Source organism: Bubalus kerabau, chromosome 2, assembly GCF_029407905.1.
Source record: "Bubalus kerabau isolate K-KA32 ecotype Philippines breed swamp buffalo chromosome 2, PCC_UOA_SB_1v2, whole genome shotgun sequence".
Classification (NCBI taxonomy): Eukaryota; Metazoa; Chordata; class Mammalia; order Artiodactyla; family Bovidae; genus Bubalus; species Bubalus kerabau.
In genome coordinates this window covers 141,240,571-141,263,539 of record NC_073625.1, presented here as the reverse complement: position 1 = coordinate 141,263,539, position 22,969 = coordinate 141,240,571, and the positions used below count along the sequence as shown (strand labels likewise).

Sequence of the window (22,969 nt, the reverse complement as noted above, 5' to 3'; positions counted from 1 at the left end):
AACTGAATTCTGCACATGCAAATGTAACTTTTTTGCCTTAAAATGTCACAATGAAAGGTACTTAAGTTGCAGAAAGTTTGTGAATTAAACACCCAAATGCCTGGGTTGTTTGGGAACAAAGGACTAAAGAAGGAGAACGTTAAGATTTATAGAAAAGCAAATAGTAACCATTAAAGCCAGAGAGTATGATCAACAGATACACGAATAAACAAAATGTAGTATCTAGTTTCCAATGCTGCAATATAATTCAGTCTTAAAAAGTAATGAACAGCAAAAATTAATACAACATTGTAAATCAACTATACTTTTATTTTGTTAAAGAAATTCTGACATATGCGTCAACATGGATTAAACCTTGAAGATATGCTAAATCAAATAAGTCAAACATAAAAGAACAAATACTGCATAATTCTACTTACATGAGCTACCTAAGACAGTCAAATTCATAAAGAGAGTAGTATGGTGATAACCAGGGCCTGGAGGAAGGGAAATGAAGAGTTATTGCTTAATGGTTACAAAGTTTTAGCTTGGGATAATGAAATGTTCTGGACATGAATAGTGCGGAAGGTCGTGCAACAATGTGAATGTATTTAATGCTACTGAACTCTATGTTCAAAAATGGTTAAATGGTAAATTTTAAGTTACCTATATTTTACCACAATTTTTAGAAAATGGATGGAATGGGTGCAAGAACTGACAACCAATCCAATGCAGGGTAGCGGGGGAGGGTGGGAAGCGAACACAGAAACAGACCCCCTGGGAGCTTGGTGTATGATGTTAGACGTTAAAATCAATGGGGAAAGAGTGGGCTAGCCACTGAACAGTGTTAGACAACTGGTCACTGAAATGGTAAAGATAAAATTATATCCCTTTATCATTCATGAATTAAATTATTATTGAATCCTACTATCAAACTATGAAAGACTAAACTTCAAGATTTCAGAAAAAAAATATTAATGGTAACATCTGTGTGACATCAGTAAAAAAAGATTTCCTCAACATGGCATGGAAAGCTGTATAAGCTTCCTAGGGCTGCTGAACCAAAGTGTCGCAGACCAGATGGTTTTCAACATCAGAAAATTGTTCTCTTACAATTCTGGAGGCCAGGAGTCTAAAATCAAGGTGTCAGCAGATTTCTGAGGCTCTGAGTGGAATCTTCTCTTGTTTCTTGAGCTTCTTATGAGGACTGTCAATCCTTGCTTGCAGCTTCATCACTTCAATCTCTGCCTCTGCTGCCACGAGGACTTCTTCTTGTGGGTCTTTCTTTTATTAAATCTCCTTCTTTAAATAATGAGTCACATTCTATGAAGGACCCAACCTATTCCACTATGACCTCATCTTTACTAATTATATCTGCAACAAACTTATTTCCAAATAAGATCACATTTCTGAAGTACTGGGGAGTAGGACATTGACATTATCCTTTGTTGGGACACAATTCAATCTGTAACAAAAACATTAACCATAAAGGAAAGGACTGATAATATTTTAAACACATTGTACAAAAATGAGCAGTTTCTTTCTTTCTTCTGTAAGACATGTTAGATAAAAGATAACCATGAAAAAGACATTAGAAGTTCTTTTCCCCATTGTTACTAATCTTGTTACTATAAAATGTTAAGTACAAAATACACAAAAACTTCATATTTTACTCATTTATATTGAAAAAGAAACACATTTTAATTTTATTACCTTTTTATTGGAATTGCTTCACAGAAGGCAATGGCACCCCACTCCAGTACTCTTGCCTGGAAAATCCCATGGTTGGAGGAGCCTCGTGGGCTGCAGTCCATGGGGTTGCTAAGAGTCGGACACGACTGAGCGACTTCACTTTCACTTTTCACTTTCATGCATTGGAGAAGGAAATGGCAACCCACTCCAGTGTTCTTGCCTGGAGAATCCCAGGGACGGGGGAGCCTGGTGGGCTTCTATCTATGGGATCGCACAGAGTTAGACACGACTGAAGCGACTTAGCAGCAGCAGCAGCAGCAGTTGCTTCACAATGTTGTGTTGGTCTCTGCTGTGTCAATCGGTCATAATTATATATGTATCCCCTCCTTCTTCCCCCAGTTCCACTGTTATTGGTCATCACAGAGTGCCAGGCTAGGCATAGCAACTTCTCAATAGTTATCTATTTTATATATGATAATATATGTTAATGCTCCTTTCTCAATTTGTCCTCCTCTCTCCTTCCCCTACTGTGTCTACAAGTCCATTCTCTACATCTACGTCTCCATTTCTTCTCTGTAAATAGGTTCATTAGTACTAGTCTTCTAGATTCCATGCTGTTCAGTCACTCAGTCATATCCAGCTCTTTACAATCTCAGGGACTGTGGCCTGCCAGACTCTTCTGTCCATAGGATTTTTCAGGCAAGAATACTGGAATGGGTTGCCATTTTTTTTCTCCAGGTTAGATTCCATATATATGCGCTAACATATAATACTTGTTTTGTCTTTCTGACTTACTTCACTCTGTATAACAGATTCCAGGTTCATCCACCTCACTACCATTGACTCAGACTAGTTCCTTTTTATGGCTAAGTAATATTCCATTGAATATCATACACATCTTCTTCATCCACTCATCTGTCAAAGGACATCTAGGTTGCTTCCATGTCCTGGATATTGTAAATTAGTGCTGTAATGAACATTGGGGTAGATGTCAACTGTGGTTTTCTCTATATTCCCAGTAGTGGGATTGCTGGGTCACATGGTAGATTTATTCCTAGTTTTTAAAGGAACCTCCATAATGTTCTCCATAATGGCTTTATCAATTTACATTCCCACCAACAGTGTAGGAGGGTTCCCTTTTCTCCACAATAGCAAATAGATAAATGCTCCTCTGTAGCATTTACTGTTTGTAAATTTTTTGATGATGGCTATTCTGATTGGATTGAGGTGGTACCCCATGGTAGTTTTGATTTGCATTTCTCTAATAATGAACTCTGCACATAAGTTAAATAAACAGGGTGACAATATACAGCCTTGACGTACTCCTTTTCCTATTTGGAACCAGTCTGTTGTTCCATGTCCAGTTCTAACTGTTGCTTCCTGACCTGCATACAAATTTCTCAAGAGGCAGATCAGGTGGTCTGGTATTCCCATCTCTTGAAGAATTTTCCACAGTTTATTGTGATCCACACAGTCAAAGGCTTTGGCATAGTCAATAAAGCAGAAATAGATGCTTTTCTGGAACTCTCTTGCTTTTTCCATGATCCAGCGGATGTTGGCAATTTGATCTCTGGTTCCTCTGCCTTTTCTAAAACCAGCTTGAACATCAGGAAGTTCATGGTTCACATATTGCTGAAGCCTGGCTTGGAGAATTTTGAGCATTACTTTACTAGCGTGTGAGATGACTGCAATTGTGCAGTAGTTTGAGCATTCTTTGGCATTGCTTTTCTTTGGGATTGGAATGAAAACTGACCTTTTCCAGTCCTGTGGCCACTGCTGAGTTTTGCAAATTTGCTGGCATATTGAGTGCAGCACTGAAACGCTGGACTGGAAGAAACACAAGCTGGAATCCAGATTGCCGGGAGAAATATCAATAACCTCAGATATGCAGATGACACCACCCTTAGGGCAGAAAGTGAAGAGGAACTCAAAAGCCTCTTGATGAAAGTGAAAGTGGAGAGTGAAAAAGTTGGCTTAAAGCTCAACATTCAGAAAACGAAGATCATGGCATCTGGTCCTATCACTTCATGGGAAATAGATGGAGAAACAGTGGAAACAGTGTCAGACTTTATTTTTCTGGGCTCCAAAATCACTACAGATGGTGACTGCAGCCATGAAATTAAAAGACGCTTACTCCTTGGAAGGAAAGTTATGACCAACCTAGATAACATATTCAAAAGCAGAGACATTACTTTGCCAACAAAGGTCCATCTAGTCAAGGCTATGGTTTTTCCAGTGGTCATGTATGGATGTGAGAGTTGGACTGTGAAGAAAGCGGAGCACCGAAGAATTGATGCTTTTGAAGTGTGGTGTTGGAGAAGACTCTTGAGAGTCCCTTGGACTGCAAGGAGATCCAGCCAGTCCATTCTGAAGGAGATCAGCCCTGGGATTTCTTTGGAAGGAATGATGCTAAAGCTGAAACTCCAGTCCTTTGGCCACCTCATGCGAAGAGTTGACTCATTGGAAAAGACTCTGATGGCGGGAGGGAGGGATTGGAGGCAAGAGGAGAAGGGGACGACAGAGGATAAGATGGCTGGATGGCATACTGACTTGATGGACGTGAGTCTCAGTGAACTCCGGGCATTGGTGATGGACAGGGAGGCCTGGCGTGCTGCGATTTATGGGGTCTCAAAGAGTAGGACACGACTGAGCGACTGATCTGATCTGATCTGATCTGAATAATGAACTATGTTGAACATCTTTTCTTGTGTTTATTGGCTATATTTGTGTCTTCTTTGGAGAAATGTCTGTTTAGGTCCTCGGCCTAATTTTTTATTGGGTTGTTTGTTTTTCTGATAATGAGCTAGATTTCTGGTTGTAAGGTGGGAAGCCCCAATGAGGGCTTCCGAGGTAGCTAAGTGGTAAAGAATCCAGGATACCAAAAAACCTTGTGTTGTAGATCTCTTGGTTGAAGTTGTTCTGCTCAGACTGCCTTACTTTCACCTCATTTTTGAAGTATGCCAATCTGAAAAGTGAAAGGTCACTCTGGGGGCACTGTTTTTTCTTTATAGATCATTTAGCCAATTAAAAAGGCTCCGAAAAAACTGGCTTCTTGGTCCAGGTCAACCAATCGTTCATTAGTTACAGAGACAAAAATTCGATCATTTTCCTTAAGCTCAAATATTCCTCCTTGATAGATGGAATAGAGTCCATATTCTGAATCTTTAGACCAACAACTATTTCTAGCACTTTTCATCAGCAGTATAGGGTCAGGATAGTTTGTGTATTTGTAAATATATTGTACCATTTGTTTGATTTTTTTTCTGTTCTCTTCTGTTGAAACAGTTCCCAAAACTTCCTCAGGTTCCTGAAATCGAAAGTATGTTTGGGAATAGATGTAATAAAATCCTGTTTGAAGGATAACCAGCTCTCCATTCCTTAAGTACAAATTATTCAAGAACGAATGTCCTTTTCTTGACGACTCCCAGGAATTTATTTTATGGCCCACAGCTTTTTCATTCTTGGAGCCTGGGATGAAGTTTGGAGAAAAATAAAATTAACTTGTAGTAAAGCAAGGAGTTTCCCGATAGCTGTGGCTAGACAACGCTTTGGTTGGAACTGTCCCACATTGTAGGAAGACGCTTTACCATCTGAGCCACCAGGAAAGTCAATTTAAAACTTCACGCTCCCTCAATCTTCCAAGGAGTCTAAATTTTAATCAAATAGAAATCTGGAGGCGCCCATGCCACTGTGACCTGTTTGAAGTCCCCTATTTTGCTGTACCTTGACCATCACAGTCAGCTCTGAATGGTACCATGGGAATGGTTCATTAGGGTAGCCGTCTACTCCTGGGAAGAATTTCTGTCCAGAACCCCTACCTCCTTTCCTGTGCTGGTGAGCTCAGATTGACAGTGTAGAAGGAAACCAAAAGAAACATATCTGTTCCTCAAGCCTAGAGCTCATAAATTCCTGCTACTCTTTTAGGTCTTTTTGGATTCCTCCTTGGTCTTTCTCAGTAACCCAGTGTCAAAATCACCTTCCAAGCATGAGGCAACTCGAGTCCAATAAGGCAAGGTATAGGGTTTGGCAAAAACGCCCAGATTTAAAGATCTTCAGATCTTTGGATCTTTAAATCCTGAAGATTTTGAATGAAGATGGGCCTTACTGAGATAGAATATTCCTTTAAACTTTGGGCTCATCTCTATGATTGGTGCAAATTTTAGTTTTTCAAGAGTTTAAAACCACCACCATATTATCTGATGAATTGTAAACAGGAATAGTGAAATAACAATCTCACAAATAGGCAGAACACATAAATTACCTCCAAAAATACCAGTTCAGGAATACCATGAAGGCAACTGCTCAGAGTAAAACCAGACAAAAGCCAACCAGCCAACAAAAAAAAAAACCAACAAACTTTTCATTCATTAACTGATGCCTGAAATACCTTTAACCTAGGACAAAATCTCTCACAATAATAAAAGCACTACTTACTGAGTGCTTACAATGCACTAGCATTTTGCATTCATCGTCACTATTTTGTGAGTTAAACGTTATCTCTACTTTTTATGTGAAAAAAATGAAGCTTGGGACTTCCCTGGTGGTCCAGTGGTTAAGACTTTGCCTTCCAAGTCAGGGCGTTTGGATTCCATCCCTGGTTGGAGAGCTAAGATCCCACATGTCTCTTGGCCAAAAAAACCACAACATAAAACAGAAGTGATATTGTAACAAATTCATTAAAGACATTAAGAATGGTCCACATCAAAAAAATCTTAAAAAAAAAAAAAAAAGAGAGAGAGAAAGAAAATGAAACTTGATTGAGTTAAGTAATTTCCTCAAAATGAAGAACTTGGTAAGGAGGAGCTGGGATTCCCATGGGGTGTTTAGATTCCAAGACTCACACACTAACTTCAGCAATATATGAACACCTGTTCTCCAGTTAAAATTAGGATTAACATAATTGGTTAACTATTTGAAAATAAATTAACCTATTTGGTTAAACTATATGAAACTGACATTTCCATAAGTGCAAAGTGGTCAAATATTGGCCATTTTTTCTTTTTGTGGTTCAACCTAATGCAAATGTCACTGGGAGGGTTTGGTGACTCACTGGAAAAGTAGATGACTGATTTAGAACCTTTGCAGAGGAGAAAGATTTGATGAAAGAGTGAGAAATTACTTTTAAAAATAAGAAAAGCAAAAATGGGGACATGGGAAACTCTAAGTTCTCTCATTTCAGAATTTTCTTGAGGCCAGTTGTGCCAGGCAGTAACTAAGCTACTCATCTTATAATCTTGCTTCTGAAAAGAGTCAATCTGAGACTTGATTACTACTGACCATTTTGTAGATAGCCATATAAACATTTCAGATACAAAAATAAATTATTTAGAACAAATTCTTCCCTTCCCTTCCTTATATTAAATATTCTTCCTTATATTAAAATAAACCATATATTAATAATTTCTCTTACCTAGAACTGGCAACGTACTTTTTTTCCGATTGCTTCCAGTTATATGAGCAGCTACCCTCTTAGGACCCTTTTCTCTCTCTAGGTAAGGATTATATTGCTTTTCTAAAAGAGAAGTAACAAAGAACCATCAGCACTTGTCAAGCTACTTCGCAAATACATTGCTGTGCACAGCACTTGTCAATCAAGCATAGAAAACACACTGGGGTCCCAAAGTTGATTATATGGGTTTCCATAAAACCAACCTACATTTTAGTATTATGAGTAGTCTACTTCAGCCTATGTTTAATTCACAAAGTACTTTAGATAGGAGGAATAGGGAGTATCGTTAGCCATAATTTATTGGCATCTCAGGGGTAAGGTTCTACTAGAATATAACAAAGTGAAGATTCTGACACTTTTACTAAACAACAATAGTAACCAAACCGTGGACATATAATACTCCTGCTGAGGCATTAAAAGTGCACAAATAACCAGGTACTGGCAACTGTCCACTTTGAGCTGTTTGTAGAAAAAGACTGATACCAATTCTCATCATTTCAATTATTTTTTCCTCTTTGCTAGCTACTATCTACTCTAAAGGAACAGCAATTACAAAACATCATTCACTATCTCAGATGGGGTTTATGGCTCAACTTTCTTTGTGGCCACAGGATTCCACGGTTTACATGTCCATAGATGCCACAAATTGGTATCCAGCAGTCACTTCTCTTGGAGAAGGCAATGGCACCCCACTCCAGTACTCTTGCCTGGAAAATCCCATGGATGGAGGAGCCTGGTGGGCTGCAGTCCATGGGGTTGCTAAGAGTCGGACACGACTGAGTGACTTCACTTTCACTTTTTCACTTTCATGCATTGGAGAAGGAAATGGCAACCCACTCCAGTGTTCTTGCCTGGAGAATCCCAGGGACGGGGGAGCCTGGTGGGCTGCCGTCTATGGGGTCACACAGAGTCGGACACGACTGAAGTGACTTAGCAGCAGCCGCAGTAGCAGTCACTTCTCTCACATCCCAAAAGGTATATGGAAGGACATAATGGTCATGATAATCAGTGTATGAAAATATAAATCATTGATTCACTAGATCACAATAAACAAATCACATTTACTGATCACCATCTGAAGTACTCTAGAGCAGACTAAATGACCACGAATTCAACAAATTACTCTTTTAAAAGTCAGCTAAAACTTCTCAGGAGGCTTACATTGGTTGTTAGGATCAATTGTATGGTTTCACCAAATAAATATGTCCATGGACAAGGCAGTGCTTCCATGGGGGATTCAAAGATTAATCACTAATAGTATAATCTGAGCCTTCAAGGGACTTACAGTGTTTAGGGAAGATACAAATTAGAAAGTGAAAATTGACCCATGTGAAATAGAAAGGAAGGGTGATGAAAGATTCCTATTTGTTGGAAAGCTGAGTCAGGGGAAGTTTTGGACTAAGGTCCCTTCATTCACTTACTCCAGCAAACCAAAGTGCCCATTATATCTATGCCAGGCACTCTTCTAGGAACACAGAGAAATAGCTATAAACAAATGAAAGCAAGAAAGTATTTGAGGTGCAGGACAATTATCTGAAATGAGGAGGGTGGAGAGGCTTAAAGTCCACAACAATGGGAGAAGGGCGTTCACAGAGATCTAGAACAGTGTCCCCAAGACAAGATGCACACAGCATTCCTGGGACACAGGCATTGGAGGAGTTCAGTTTTGGGCTTGAATGAGGAGTTAAACTATAGAGGATTTGAATGTTAAGCTAAGAGATTTGGACTTTACAGACATGAGAAGACTTTAAACAGTTTTAATCAGGGAAGCAAAAAGATATGTGTTATGCTTTAGGCTAAACTAACTCATAGTAAGGTCTGATGCTAGAAACCGAGAGGGCTAGAGATTGGTGAGTTAGCAGACAATTGTAATTGATCAAGGTCTGAGAATAGGAAGCCTCCGTCTAGACTAGTAGTAGAGGAAACTGAAATGAGGTGACAAAATTCCATAGGGGAGAAAGAAATAGGAAGAAGACTTTATCTATCTGGTATTGTTACTTATTCAGGATAGTGGGTATTTGTACTATATTGAAGACCCAACACAGCTTGGGGATGTAGGGTCAATTACGTTACTCTCAGAATGCTCAGCTTTCAAAGTTGGTGTGTTCATTTACTTTGAATCTCCAGTGATAAATAATTCATAATGTCTTGACTGCTCTGAGACTTTAACACTTTGCTTTAAAACATTCGGTAATGGAATCCAGTTACGAATATCTTGAATTTGAGGTCAATGCAAGGATATAGGAAAGCCTAGATATAAGAGCAAAATTTGAAGAGAGGAAATTTCCTACAGACTATAGCAAACAACTCCCAGACAAGAAGCCTATGAATATGTATATTTGGGTGTCATGGATACATTTAGGTATACTGAGAAGTATGCGATTTCTGCACCCCACTGGGATGAGTATAAAAAAGAATATTTTTCTCCTAGAACTGAAAATAGTACATGCATCTTCTATAAACCATGGATCTGGTGTTCCTCATTAGAAGAGTTGGAGGGACTTCCCTGGAGGTCCAGTGGTTGAGAATCTGCTTTGCAATGCAGGGGATGCAGTTCGATCCCTGGTTGGGGAACTAGGATTTACATGCCATGGAGCAACTAAGCCCATGTGTCACAACTACTGAGTCTGAGCACCACAACTAGAGAGTCCATGTGCTGCAAGGAAAGATTCCACATGATGCAATGAAGATTCTGTGTGCCACGATTAACATACGAGGAAGCCAAATAAACAAATATTTTAAAGAAAGAAGAGATGGCATGTTCATCATTCCCGCTACTGCCTTTGGCTTTGGGGAAATGACCAGAAAGAATGCTTAGATCCTGGGACCAGGTCTTGCCTTCATATTTAATAAAGGATGGTGGGGGTTATCAAGGGATGAGGATGCTGATTGTAATGGGAAAGGATAGCTGAAAAGTAGGAATACATCATTAACCAAATATCTATTTTAAAAACACTGTTTCTTCTCTGCCAGGATGGGGTACTCCAGGACTTTAAGTCTGTGGTACATGTATGGAGGCCTGTATGACCATTCGTAGGGGAAAATGCAGTTATGGAGAGCTAAATGTGAAGAAGCAGCAAATTTAATTCATCAGTTACATTAACTTATGTCTTGATTAACAAAATGTGTATTAAGAATTTGTAGGTAGACAGAGATGGTGGTGGGACAACACTGTGAATGCATTAATTGTCACCAAATCATATGCTTCAAGATGGCTAATCATATGTTATGTGAATTTCACCTCAGTCAAAACATGCAGGCACACACATACACACACACACACATGCATGCCAAAGTTGGTGCAGGTAAGGACCAGGGGATAAAAGAGAATCTACTAGGCTCGAGATATAGAGGTAAGTCCAGGTATAGCGAGGTGAGAGAAATAGGCATGTTTTCAATCTTTGTAGATCTTTTATGTAGTCGGGAATCAGAACACAGAGAATATATATATACACATATATATATATATTTTTTTTTTCTTTGATGTATACACATGTACTTATCAAAGGAAACTAACAAAATAAGTATGACAGAAAAACAGGATGTGGGGAAACTTTCTTAGAAAGCTGATCAGAGAAGTTCTCTCTGAAGAGGTAATGAGGATGGAGGATGAGGAGATGTGAAAATCCAAGAATGGGAGAAGCCAGACAGAGGACCAGAGAAGCCGGTTTGGTCTTCTCTGAAAGACCCACTGAAAGGGGATGTGGGTTAAAAGCAGTTGGCTGACTATCAGAGGAGATGGCAAAGGTGTGGGGACTACAGAATGAGGATTTTGGGGGGGGAGAAGGATTGTTGGGAAAGAGATGATGGAGCAAAATTTTTGCATAAAGAAAGGCTTAGAGCCTAGGCATGGTCAGAAGCAGAGAAGATGGGTAACTTTGGACCCCTTATTTTTTTTCCAGCTATGCTCCAGAAAGCTACCCATATTAGAAGATAAAAACAAAGAATGGAAGAAGTTGATATGAAAGGTAAATCCACATTGGAAGAATAAAATTCCCATGAAATAAAGTTCATACCTGAGGTCGGCCTCAGATTTGGCTCAAATGCCAATGCCAAAAGGGAAAGAGAATCAAGCATCTTGAGTTACTGAGCATCAGTCAGAGGTGGGATGTTTGGGTGGAAGTAGAGAGCAAGAGGATGGACAAGTACTCGCCTTATCAGGAGGTTGACACTAGAAAATTGAAACAACAACAAAAAATAATACCTGGATTTGTAGGAATCATTTCCTCAAAGGTTCTCAAAGTCATCTGCAAATAGTATTAAATAAAGCTTGTTAATTTCCCTAAGCATTTAAATTGATTATTGAATGTCTATGGCTCTTCTTGCTGATGTCTAACAGGAAATTTCTGCATTTAAGATATCAACTTGGGCAGCTTTAAGTTGTTCAAGCAAAGAGCATGTGGGGTAGGATGGGAGCTGGGGTAAATACAGAGTCAGCTGTCCCTACTATTGATGAAAGGATGGTCCTCTGTCTGAGAGACCTCTGTTTCTGGATGAAGTCTTTGAAATGCCATACCTGGAACACCACAGAAAGGAAGAGTCATTTTTTTTCTCCAAGTTAGGTCGGCCTAATGTGCCCAGACTTCCTTGTAGCTAACAGACATGATGGCCGTGTCACCTCACTTTCTGGGAGGCGTGTCTGCATGCAAGCGTGTGTACAAATGCATTGTGTGTCTCTGAATAGATGCGTGTGTTAGATCCCAGGGGCTTTAAATGATTGGACAGACCCAAGACTGAAGGTGTAAGGCACACTCCCTTTCTCTCATGACACCCACAGGCATGCACAGCCCATCCAGTGGTAACCTGCTAGCACCGTGTCACTCTCATTTCTGAGAATGTGGCTGAGACAGTCTCACCATAAAGAGATCTTACCAAATTTTCATCTCTTACTAAATACCTCATATCATTTTCTTTCCCTACTTGCTAACCAGTGGGGAAAACCAGGAGCAAAGAATGAATTTGAGCCCTTCTGTTCAATGAGCCCACTCTGACATGACTCGCCCACGGCTTTAAACTCCTCTCTATTCAGTCCTTCTGCCCGTCCCTGCCCACCTTTCCCTTCACCCTTGTTAATCACATAACTGTCAGAAACTTCCTCTGTACTCCAGCCCCATATCTGCATTTTCCTTTGTCAAAAGCCCTGACATGTTGATGTATGGCAAAAGCAATACAATATTGTAAAGTAATTAACCTCCAATTAAAATAAATAAATTTATATTAAAAAAAAAATAAAAGCCCTGACCACAGATAACAGGTTGGGGCTCCTCTGGGGTAAAGGAAACTGATGTGTGGGAAGGGAAGCAAGGGCCTCAGCACATTAGCTCTGCCACTGGCCTTCTGAGCCAGAAAGGAAAAAGGAGGAGCAGGAAAAGGCTAATTCTTACAGTGTGGTAGGCAGAAAAAAAGAACAATTATAATGAGACTTCCCTGGTTGTCCAGTGGTTAAGACTCTGCCCTCTGACAGTATGGGGCACTGGTTCAATCCCTGGACAGGGAAAAAAAGATGCCCAAGAAATAAGATGCCATGTGGCACAGCCAAAATCACAGCACACAACAAAAAAACAGAATGGTTAGAATATAAGCAGATGGACTGGATTAAAATTTGTTCATTATCAGCCCTGGGAAACTTTTCTCAAGTTACTTAACTGATATGGACTATTTTAATTTCTATATCTTTTTTTTTTTTTTAGGAAAAAGAAGATAATAATGATTCCTTCCTCACAGCTGTTTGAGGATTAGGGGAGATATTAATAACATGTGGAATGTCCATAAAGGACATTTATGGAAAATGATCTGTATGTATGGTACCTGGAAATATGGGGAAGTCTTTTCCCCTCCTATGCTACACTTTCACCTGCCCTGGGTGCCCTCCTTTCTCTAGTTCGTGGCAGGATGGGAGAATAGGGGGAGTGGGGAAGAGCAGGAAAACCCAGCCACACTGCTTCTCTCATCTCCCCACTTCGTGCCCCAGCATCCAGCCCCTCCTCTGTTTCCAGATTTCTGCTCTACTTCTGAGTTTTGCTCCTCTGCCACCAATGGGTTTGCCACCCTCTCTGATCCCAGGGCCCGTGGGGTCCCACTCCTCAGCTTCCTCAGGACCCTTTCCTGGTCCTTCTCAATTGGGGCGATGGAGTTCCAGTTGCTTCAGGACTGTCTGTGTGCAGCAAGCGCCCCACCTGCTTTTCCAGGGCAGCCATGGAGCAGATGAGTTTCTAGGACAACCAGGAGGAGGTCTGATTTTATTTGTCATATAAATAGCATCACAGGGGATGTCTGGGCTTTACTGTGAGCGCTGCTTAGGGCTATAAATTGGAGCCTACCCCCCCGACATAACACTGTGTCTATAGAAAGGCACACTGAGCACCAGACAATAGACTAATAATCATTTCTTTAAAACACATCCTCCTCCTACTCTGGGAGTGTCCCCAGTAATTGTTTAAAGAATGATTGTGTATCATAGTTTACAGGGTATTTTCACATTTATATTCTCAACTGGCCTTTCCAGATATGCAGAAGGTAAACGTTACTAATGCCGTCTTACAAATAAGAAAGCAGCCTGAGAGAAGAAACTGTTTGACCTGTCATGTCACTCAGAGTATAATTATATAATCACATCTAGTGAAATAAACTTTTAGCTACCATAAAGTTTCTGCTAGAGAGCCTATGTAAGCAGTTTTCACAAGCAGAAAATAATATTTTGTAATGAATAATTTACTGTGAATTGAGATGCCATCACCTTCAGTTTCTCAAAGTATATCTTTTTTCCCTTTTTCTTTCCTCTTTCTTAGGCTCTATATGTGTACAAAAATAAAAGACTTAATTCCAGAGAACAACAATGTGGGAAAAAATATAAAATATCATTATTTGGTTTCTTTTGTCTTCTGAATAACAAAGAAACCCCATGCACACCCTTTATTAGTATGTGACCTTGGACATGTTCTGTCCGTTCCTCATTTCCACAAGGTAAGATAAAATATTTAGACTAGATGAGGAAGCTCTCTGGAAGAGAGGAATAAACTCTAGAGTAGGCTTCAATCAGGACCCACTGTGGGGTGCATCCCACCTTTTCCTAGTTCTGTGAATTTGAGGACAATCACTTAAACACTCTGGGTTTCAACTTTCTCCTTTACAAAATAAGGACTCTAGACTTCATGATGTAAAATGTTCTTTCTCCTCTGAACCTCCTATGCCCACTAGTAAAGTGACACCATGGTTCACCTACCTTTTTAACAAACAGATGGAGTTGGGACTTTAGTTCCCAGCAGGGATTGATTATACTCTCATCATCTCTGGAGTCCCAGGAACGGTCATCTTCCTCCAAGAAGCAAGCCAAGCCACTTTTGAAGTATTTGTTCTGCATCTGGGTTTAGATGGATATAACACAGTATTACACACAAGTGCTTTTTCTTTTTGCTCATTTACAAGTTAAAATAACAGAAACCAATGACATGTTCAGAGGAGTCTTAGTACCTTGCATAAGCTCGTTGTCTGAAGTAAAAGTAAGCATGCAGTCTTCCATCCTTTGAATAAAGGTAAGCAGTTGGATGTGGGAGAGAGGAAACAGGTGTGGGCCAGACATCTGGGGTCACAATGCCTTTGCGGCCCCTGCCTTTGGATAGCTGTGTGTTGCTCAACAAATTGCCTCTTCACTTCAAAATCTCTTCTTCATTTGCATTTCAAGCTGGTTCCCTGTGGTGAGCTCTGAGGTCCCTTCCAGCTCTGACATGGTATGACTCCCACTCAACAGTTGGAAACCCATGCAGGTACAAAGTAGGCAGTGGAGTCTGTTTACATTCCAGGATCCTCCCACCAAATTAATCAAACCCTTTAGGGCAAAGGTAATGCAGATGACACCACCCTTATGGTAGAAAGTGAAGAGGAACTCAAAAGCCTCTTGATGAAGGTGAAAGTGGAGAGTGAAAAAGTTGGCTTAAAGCTCAACATTCAGAAAACGAAGATCATGGCATCCAGTCCCATCACTTCATGGGAAATAGATGGGGAAACAGTGTCAGACTTTATTTTTCTGGGCTCCAAAATCACTGCAGATGGTGACTGCAGCCATGAAATTAAAAGACGCGTGCTCCTTGGAAGGAAAGTTATGACCAACCTAGATAGCATATTCAAAAGCAGAGACATTACTTTGCCAACAAAGGTCCGTTTAGTCAAGGCTATGGTTTTTCCAGTGTTCATATATGGATGTGAAAGTTGGACTGTGAAGAAAGCTGAGTGCTGAAGAATTGATGCTTTTGAACTGTGGTGTTGGAGAAGACTCTTGAGAGTCCCTTGGACTGCAAGGAGATCCAACCAGTCCATTCTGAAGGAGATCAGCCCTGGGATTTCTTTGGAAGGAATGATGCTAAAGCTGAAACTCCAGTACTTTGGCCACCTCATTCGAAGAGTTGACTCATTGGAAAAGACTCTGATGCTGGGAGGGATTGGGGGCAGGAGGAGAAGGGGACGACAGAGGATGAGATGGCTGGATGGCATCACTGACTCGATGGACGTGAGTCTGAGTGAACTCCGGGAGTTGGAGATGGACAGGGAGGCCTGGTGTGCTGTGATTCATGGGGTCGCAAAGAGTCAAACATGACTGAGCGACTGAACTGAACTGAATGTTCTATTTCTTGATCTTGGCTCTGACTGTCTCGGTTGTTTTTGTTGTTGTTCAGTCACCAAGTTGTGTCACCCTCCTGCAACCCCATGAACTGCAGCACGCCTGGCTTCCCTGTCTTTTACTCTCTCCCTGAGTTTGGTCAGACTCACGTCCACTGAGTCCGTGATGCCATCCAAACATCTTATCCTCTGTCACCTGCTTCTTCTCTTGCCCTCAATCCTTCCCAGCATCAGGATCTTTTCCAGTGAATCAGCTTTTCACATCAGGTGGTCAAAGTATTGGAGCTTCAGCATCAGCCCTTCCAATGAATATTCAGGGTTGATATCCTTTAGGATTGACTGGTTGGATCTCCTTGCTGCCCAAGGGGCTCTCAACAGCCTTCTCCAGCACCACAGTTCGAAAGCATCAATTCGTTGGTGCTCGGCCTTCTTTATAGTCCAACCGTCTTAGCAGATTCTAGCTATTGTTGTGATGTCTGTTCCTCTGGATAGCAGAATCAGGACTACATTGCCATTAGATATTTGAATCTTGCCTCATTAAAAGTTTACACCAGTTAGGGATTTACCCGCAAAGACTTGAAATACCATTTGAAGGCTCCCTCATTCTGGTTGAGGGTAAACATTTACAATGACTAGATCATTTTCTGCAAAGTTTGCGCTTGATGTTACACACACACATACACGTGTGCGCACATAACTTATACACTCCAATCCATCTGGAACACTCCAGGATGACAACTGATTAACCTCATGAAGAAAAACAGGATGTTCATGCAAGTTCAGATGGGTTTTTTTTCCTGTTTTCATTTTTAACAACTGGGATTCAGATATTATTTCCATATACAAATCCACTGAAATGCCTTTCTCTGGAAAAATAAGTGGGTAAATAGTCATTTTATCTGTTATCTGAATGAAGGGGACTTCAAAGCTTGAAGGAAAGATCAAACGTAAGAATGATCTGCTTCCTTCTATAGAAAGACAACCTCATTCCAAATCAAAATGACTTAAATACTGATGAGAACTTTTGGCGAGAGTCATGTGGGTCTGTACCGTCAGCCACATACTCCTTGGACATTTGATCAGGTCTCTCAAGCATAGAAGTGACAAACCTGACTTAATTCCTTCCCCACTGGCATAGAACATTCATTTACTTTTAAGTAAATGCTTATTTTCTTTCTTCCTTTTTAAGATTACAGGAGTAAAACATTTGCCTAGGAGATGTAGCGGGGGTGACAGGTGGGGGCCACCTAAATTATGACTGGAGATGAAATTAGGCACCATTCCTTTGTCCCTACCACCTCCATGTTCTTCAACTGTAATCTGCAATTTATGTGGGAGCTTAAAAAGCCTTTCCAAGGAAAGAACTCAATTTAGAAATATAAGAGCATGTTTAGCAAACTGCAAGGAAGATCAGAGAAAAGAGCTGGATTTAGCAGCAAGGCTTTAGGAAAGTTCCAGAAGAATAGTTTTATTAGACATTGTCCAGTCCAACAAGACTGGGTATTCCTTGGTCAGGTACTGATTTGATGAAACTGAATAAATAAGCTTAACTGGATTTCCCTGGTGGTCCAGTGGTTGAGGCTATCAGCTGCCAATGCAGGGGTGCAGGTTTGATCCCTGGTTGGGGAACTGAGATCCCACATGCTGTGGGGTGCAGCCAAAAGATTAAAAAAAAAAAAAGGCTTAACTAACTTTTGTAACCTGTTGGGACAAAACAATGTGCCTGACACAGAAAGGAAAAAGCAACTCGCCTTCTTACATCATAGAAGTTGGAAAGTGCCAGGAGGTAGGGTCAGGGCTGGGACAGGGCAGAGTTGAGAGGTGCTGAGATCAGGCAGTCAGGGTAGCTGACGGCCTCTATGAAGTCAATTGGAATTTGAGAGGGTGGAAGAGACCAGAGGCCAGCCCAGATCAGGACCAACTGCTGGCCTCTGGAGATCCTCTGGAAATTTTCCAGAAACATTTTCAGGAGGTGGGGAAGGATTGCCTTGAAAACCAAGGTCCTAAGGAGACATGGGAGGAAGTCTGACAAGCTAGTGTGACTCCACTGTTAACCCAGATTTAATGAAGCCTGAAGATGTTGAGGATACATAGACACCCTGGAAAACAGAAAATTATAGAGTACTTTCCCAAAAGTAAAACAAGAAATATCCTCCTTGATCCACCCTCATTCTACTTCCTAGTTTGCCTTTGGAGCATCTCTTTTTTAAAGGGTTAAGATCAGACTGGGTGTGGGCAATTTTGCATATGGTTTGGGCTTCCCTTGTGGCTCAGCTAGTAGAGAATTCCCCTGCAACTCGGGAGACCTGAGCTTGATCCCTGGGTTGGGAAGATCCCTTGCAGAAGGGAAAGGCTACCCACTCCAGTATTCTGGCCTGGAGAATTCCATGGACTATACAGTCCATGGGGTCGCAAAGAGTCGAACACGGCTGAGTGATTCACTTTATTTATTTATTTTTTTCTTTACTTTTAAGACTATATAAAAATGTCATTTTCTTTAGATCTGTACGACAGTCATATGGATGGTATAGAGGGTTTTACAACATTCATTGTAGAAAATTGATAAAATATAGAAAAATAAAAAGGAAAAAGGGGCACCCATAATCCTATCATCTAGAGATCACAGCTTATTTTTCCTCCTAGATATTTTTATGCTTATGTATTGATTTCTGAACAACAGAAAGCCACAGCCACCCTGCACGCCTTCCCCAGTTTCCTATTTGGTAGTTTCCTTCACACACCTGGGCCAATACAGGTGAATGACACACGGGCAAGCAGGTGCTGTGGTTATTCCAGGAATGATTAATGATGCTTAATCTCTCTCCCCACTTCCTTTCCACACCCATTCACACTTTGAGAAGGAATTTTCTTCAGCACTTCGGTGGCTGGGACTGTTCTCTTGCTAACCACATCTGGATATTGGGGGGAAGGGGATAAGTGTGCTTTTTTTAATTCGGACACTTCTAGGAGGAGAGACAGCTATGGCACTGGGTGCCTGCGCTCCTGTTCCAGGAACCCTTGGTTCTGAGAAGTGGATTCCACTCAACTGCTGGTGATGCCATCACAAACACTGTGGTTGTCCAGGCCAGGTACAACCAGTCCTTGGCAGGGCTTGAGGTCAGCTGTGTGGATGCCTTTGCTGGCTGGCTGGCTCAGAGACCTCAAGATGGCACTCCTGACCCTCTCTGCTGCCCAGCCATTAGTCTCTGACAATCAGTTTCTGCAAATCCCAAGTAGCATAAAGGATCATTTATGGAGCCCAGTGGATAAGGGGCTCCTCCTCCTTTTTCTTCGCCATCTATGATGACACAGCAATAGATAATGCCCTTGTCAAACTTTCTCAGAGACATAGACTTCAGAGGCTAAGCCCATATTTATTGTTTGTGCCTACTGGTCTTGAGGCTTCATTGTGAGGGTTCAGTCCAACATCCCTTAGCCCTACTCAACCCACACTCCCTATAATCCTCACCCACTGTATCTTCTGCAAATTTTCCCTTGCCAGAGTAGAACCTGTGATCTGATTTAGGAAATTAATACTTGTGTTGAATATGCTTTTCCAAATCCTACACAGTCATTCAAAGAGATTCAAATTCATTTTCCCTTGCAAAAATTTCTGATCAAGAGGGTGACAACTTCAAGAGACTGCTCCATGCTAATTACAACTTACTGAGGAAATGGCAACCCACTCCAGTGTTCTTGCCTGGAGAATCCCAGGGATGGGGGAGCCTGGTGGCTGCCGTCTATGCGGTCACACAGAGTCGGACACGACTGAAGTGACTTAGCAGCAGCAGCAGAGCACCTATTTAATGCCTTGGTTCAAAATTGGGTTTTACCTTTTATCTAACTTCCCTGAGCCTTAGTTTGCTCATCTATAAAATGGGATGATTATATTTACTTTATAGAATTGTTATGAGGATGAAATAAAACAATATTTTGAAAGTTTCTGAAACATAGTATTTGCTCAATATCTCAATTCTCCTGTTTTTGATACTCTTAATAAATTCTTCTGTGCACCTATACAGAAGTGTACAAACATATAAACATTTCTGTGCTTAGTTGTTCAGTCATGCCTGACTCTTTGTGATCCCATGGACCATAGCCCACCAGGCTCCTCTGTCTGTGGGGATTCTCCAGGCAAGAATACTGAGTGGGTTGCCATGCCCTCCTCCAGGAGATCTTCCCAACCCAGGGATTGAACCCAGGTCTACCACATTGCAGGTGGATTCTTTACTGTCAGAGCCACCCAGGGAAGCCCAGGAATACTGGAGTGGGTAGCCTATCCCTTCTCCAGGGGATCTTTCTGACCCAGGAGTCGACCTGGGGTCTCCTGCATTGCAGGTGGATTCTTTACCAGCTGAACTGCCATTGCAAGTATATAAACATGTAATCAGAAAGAATGTGTGCAGGTGGGAAGGTGTTAAGCTTTGAAGCTTCTGTTTTTTAGAATTAAAAAAAAAAGTTGACCACATACACAGATAATTGCATGACTTATATCAGTAAAGAACAGGGAACTTTATTCAATACTCTGTAATCACTTTTATGGGAAAAGAATCTGAAAAAATAATGGGTATGTATAACTGACTCACTTTACTATACAGCAGAAATTGACATTGTAAATCAACTATATGCCAATAAAAAATACATTAAATATATATGTGTATGTGTGTGCTGTGTTTAGTTGCTCAGTCGTGTTCAACTCTCTGTGACCCCACAGACTGTAACTTGCCAGGCTTCTCTGCCCATGGAGATTCTCCAGGTAAGAATACTGGAGTAGGTTGCCATGTCCTCCTCCAGGGGATCTTCCCAACCCAGGGATTGAACCCAGGTCTCCCACATTGCAGGCAGATGGTTTGCCATCTGAGCCACCAGGGAAGCCCTATGAGATGATAGCCTGTCCCTTCTCCAGGGGATCTTCCTGACCCAGGAATCGAACCAGGGTCTCCTGCATTGCAGGTGGATTCTTTACCAGCTGAGGTACCAGGGACTATATAGAAAACCAAAAGCTGAAGTTGGCTTATTTTCAGTAATTTTGCTTTCAAAATCCACTGCAACTAGCAACATTTGGAACACACCACAGCATTATTACAGGTGACTTAGAGCCTGTCTTTGGGTTAAGCCTTGACTGTACCCTATGTCCCAGTAGAATCACATTTGTGAAGGTTAGTTGCTCACTCAACAAGTGTGGGAGCTCTGTGCTAGCTCCTAGAGGTGTCATAGAAAGCAAAAGCAGACGCAGTCCTCCTCTGAGGCAGCTCCTCTCTTGCCCAAGAATTTGAGTCAAGAACTCTAAAACGTTAAGCAGAAAGCACTCAGGAATGGCAGCAGTTAATATTATAACATACTGTTAACGACAAAACTACCTCAGCAGTTTCGTTTCCTGCATCTGCTAGAATCTGGTGGAGCCAGTTCTGCAACTGTACTTTGTGCACATAATCCTTTCAATTCACTTTTGCAAAGTTCTCAGTAATGACAGGCATTAGCAGTTAGGGTCCCCGGGCAGGGCAGAGAAAGAGAGGCTTCTCTTCCTCTGCAAAGTCTTCACAGAGGAGCCAACAGAGACAGTCAGCCAGACGGTGCTGAGAGTGCCTGTCAGGGAGCGTTTGCATTGTACTGACCTGCTTCAGCTCCTTGTTGAAATACATGTAAAACACGGCCATACCAAAAGCCTGCAGCAGCACTGTGAAGATGAGGATCGGCATGCAGATCTGTCCAAGTCTGGAGCCCGGAGCCTGCTTCAGGCCCATGATCGCTGTAGGATGTGTCTCCTGCAGAGTGAGTCAAGCAACAGATTAGGACTGCTGTAGGGTGGAGCCAATTTATAAGTTTTACTTACTGAAAGGAACTGAAACTGAAAGTTGTAAGAGGAGAAAAAACAGTTGCAAGCCTACTAATCCTAAACGACTAGAAGCTAGGGGGAAGCAAGGCAGGTCCACTACAATTTTCAGGGGCACGTGGCTCTCTGTCTCTGGTTTTGGACTTCTAGCCTCCAGAATTGCAAGACAACACAATTCTGTGTGTGCTACTTCATTGTGGCAGCCTTAGGAAGTGAATATAGCTTCCACTGGATTAGAAAAGTGAAAAAAGTTGTAAGTGTTACAATCATAATAACTTCAATAACAATAACCCTGTGTACAAGACAGCAAAAGAGACACTGATGTATAGAACAGTCTTATGGACTCTGTGGGAGAGGGAGAGGGTGGGAAGATTTGGGAGAATGGCATTGAAACATGTAAAATATCATGTATGAAACGAGTTGCCAGTCCAGGTTCGATGCACGATACTGGATGCATGGGGCTGGTGCACTGGGACGGCCCAGAGGGATGGTATGGGGAGGGAGGAGGGAGGAGGGTGCAGGATGGGGAACACATGTATACCTGTGGCGGATTCATTTTGATATTTGGCAAAACTAATACAATTATGTAAAGTTTAAAAAATTAAATTAAATTAAAAAAAAAAAAATCTGGGGCTTGTTTTGAAAAGGTCGTTGTCAACACGGGCACCAGAAGCAAGTCCATGTTTCTGTGAACTATTCCATTCATTCACTTATTTAGGCTAGAGTCTATCTAGGTCATCAGGTTTTTTAAGTATGTGTCTTTCCATCATTTTCTAATTGTGTAAAAATTCTTCATGTTCTTACTTTACATTTTATTTATTTTGATTAGGTAGTTATTGGGCCACACCCCACCAGCCTGAAAGCTTGTGGTTGCCCAGCCTCCAGACCAAAGAAAGAGGCTGGATACAGTGATGGGGACATCAATAGTTTGGTGGACAGGAGATCTTACATATCTGAAGCAAAATGTCCTGGACTGACATCTCACCATGGCAGGCAGGACATGGCAGCAGTCTTTGCTCCTTGGGGGAGAAGGAGGCTACCATGTATGGATGGGAGGGACAGGGCAGAAATTGATTTTAGGTGGGCTCATCAGGTTACCAAGGAAACCAGGAGATGGGGTGGGGGCAAGCATGCAGGCAGTTACTGATGAAGCCCTGTAATTAGGAGGATTGGATAGTCATGTGATTGAAGCAGGGCCTGGTCAAGCAAGGCCTGGTCAAGCAGGGGACCAACAGAGAGCAAGAGAACAGCCATCCTGAATGGCTTGACAGTACACTCCACCCCTGCACACCTTGCATGACCCTTACAAGCGTGGTTCACCCCTCTTCTGTGATATCCCTGGGCTCAGGTATGTACAGGGGCACTGCAACCAGACACCACATATGCAATACAGACAACAGCAG

General features: G+C 41.6%; 1 protein-coding gene across 3 annotated transcripts; it reads right to left on the bottom strand.

Annotated features, from left to right (window-relative positions):
* Positions 1-298: 298 nt before the first annotated feature.
* TNFSF10 (TNF superfamily member 10) lies at positions 299-21,518 on the bottom strand. Of its 3 annotated transcripts, none has more exons than XM_055569039.1 (5): positions 21,349-21,518; positions 14,343-14,480; positions 11,325-11,367; positions 7,100-7,183; positions 299-5,139 (listed from the first exon to the last, which is right to left on the bottom strand). In XM_055569039.1, exons 1-5 carry the CDS (start codon positions 21,475-21,477, stop codon positions 4,688-4,690), a joined length of 846 nt encoding a protein of 281 aa, XP_055425014.1. In that variant the 5' UTR covers positions 21,478-21,518; the 3' UTR covers positions 299-4,687. The 3 variants fall into 3 exon arrangements, with proteins under 3 accessions (XP_055425014.1, XP_055425013.1, XP_055425015.1); XM_055569038.1 differs by having other exon boundaries at positions 300-5,139; positions 7,082-7,183; XM_055569040.1 differs by having other exon boundaries at positions 300-1,444; positions 7,082-7,183.
* Positions 21,519-22,969: the final 1,451 nt, after the last annotated feature.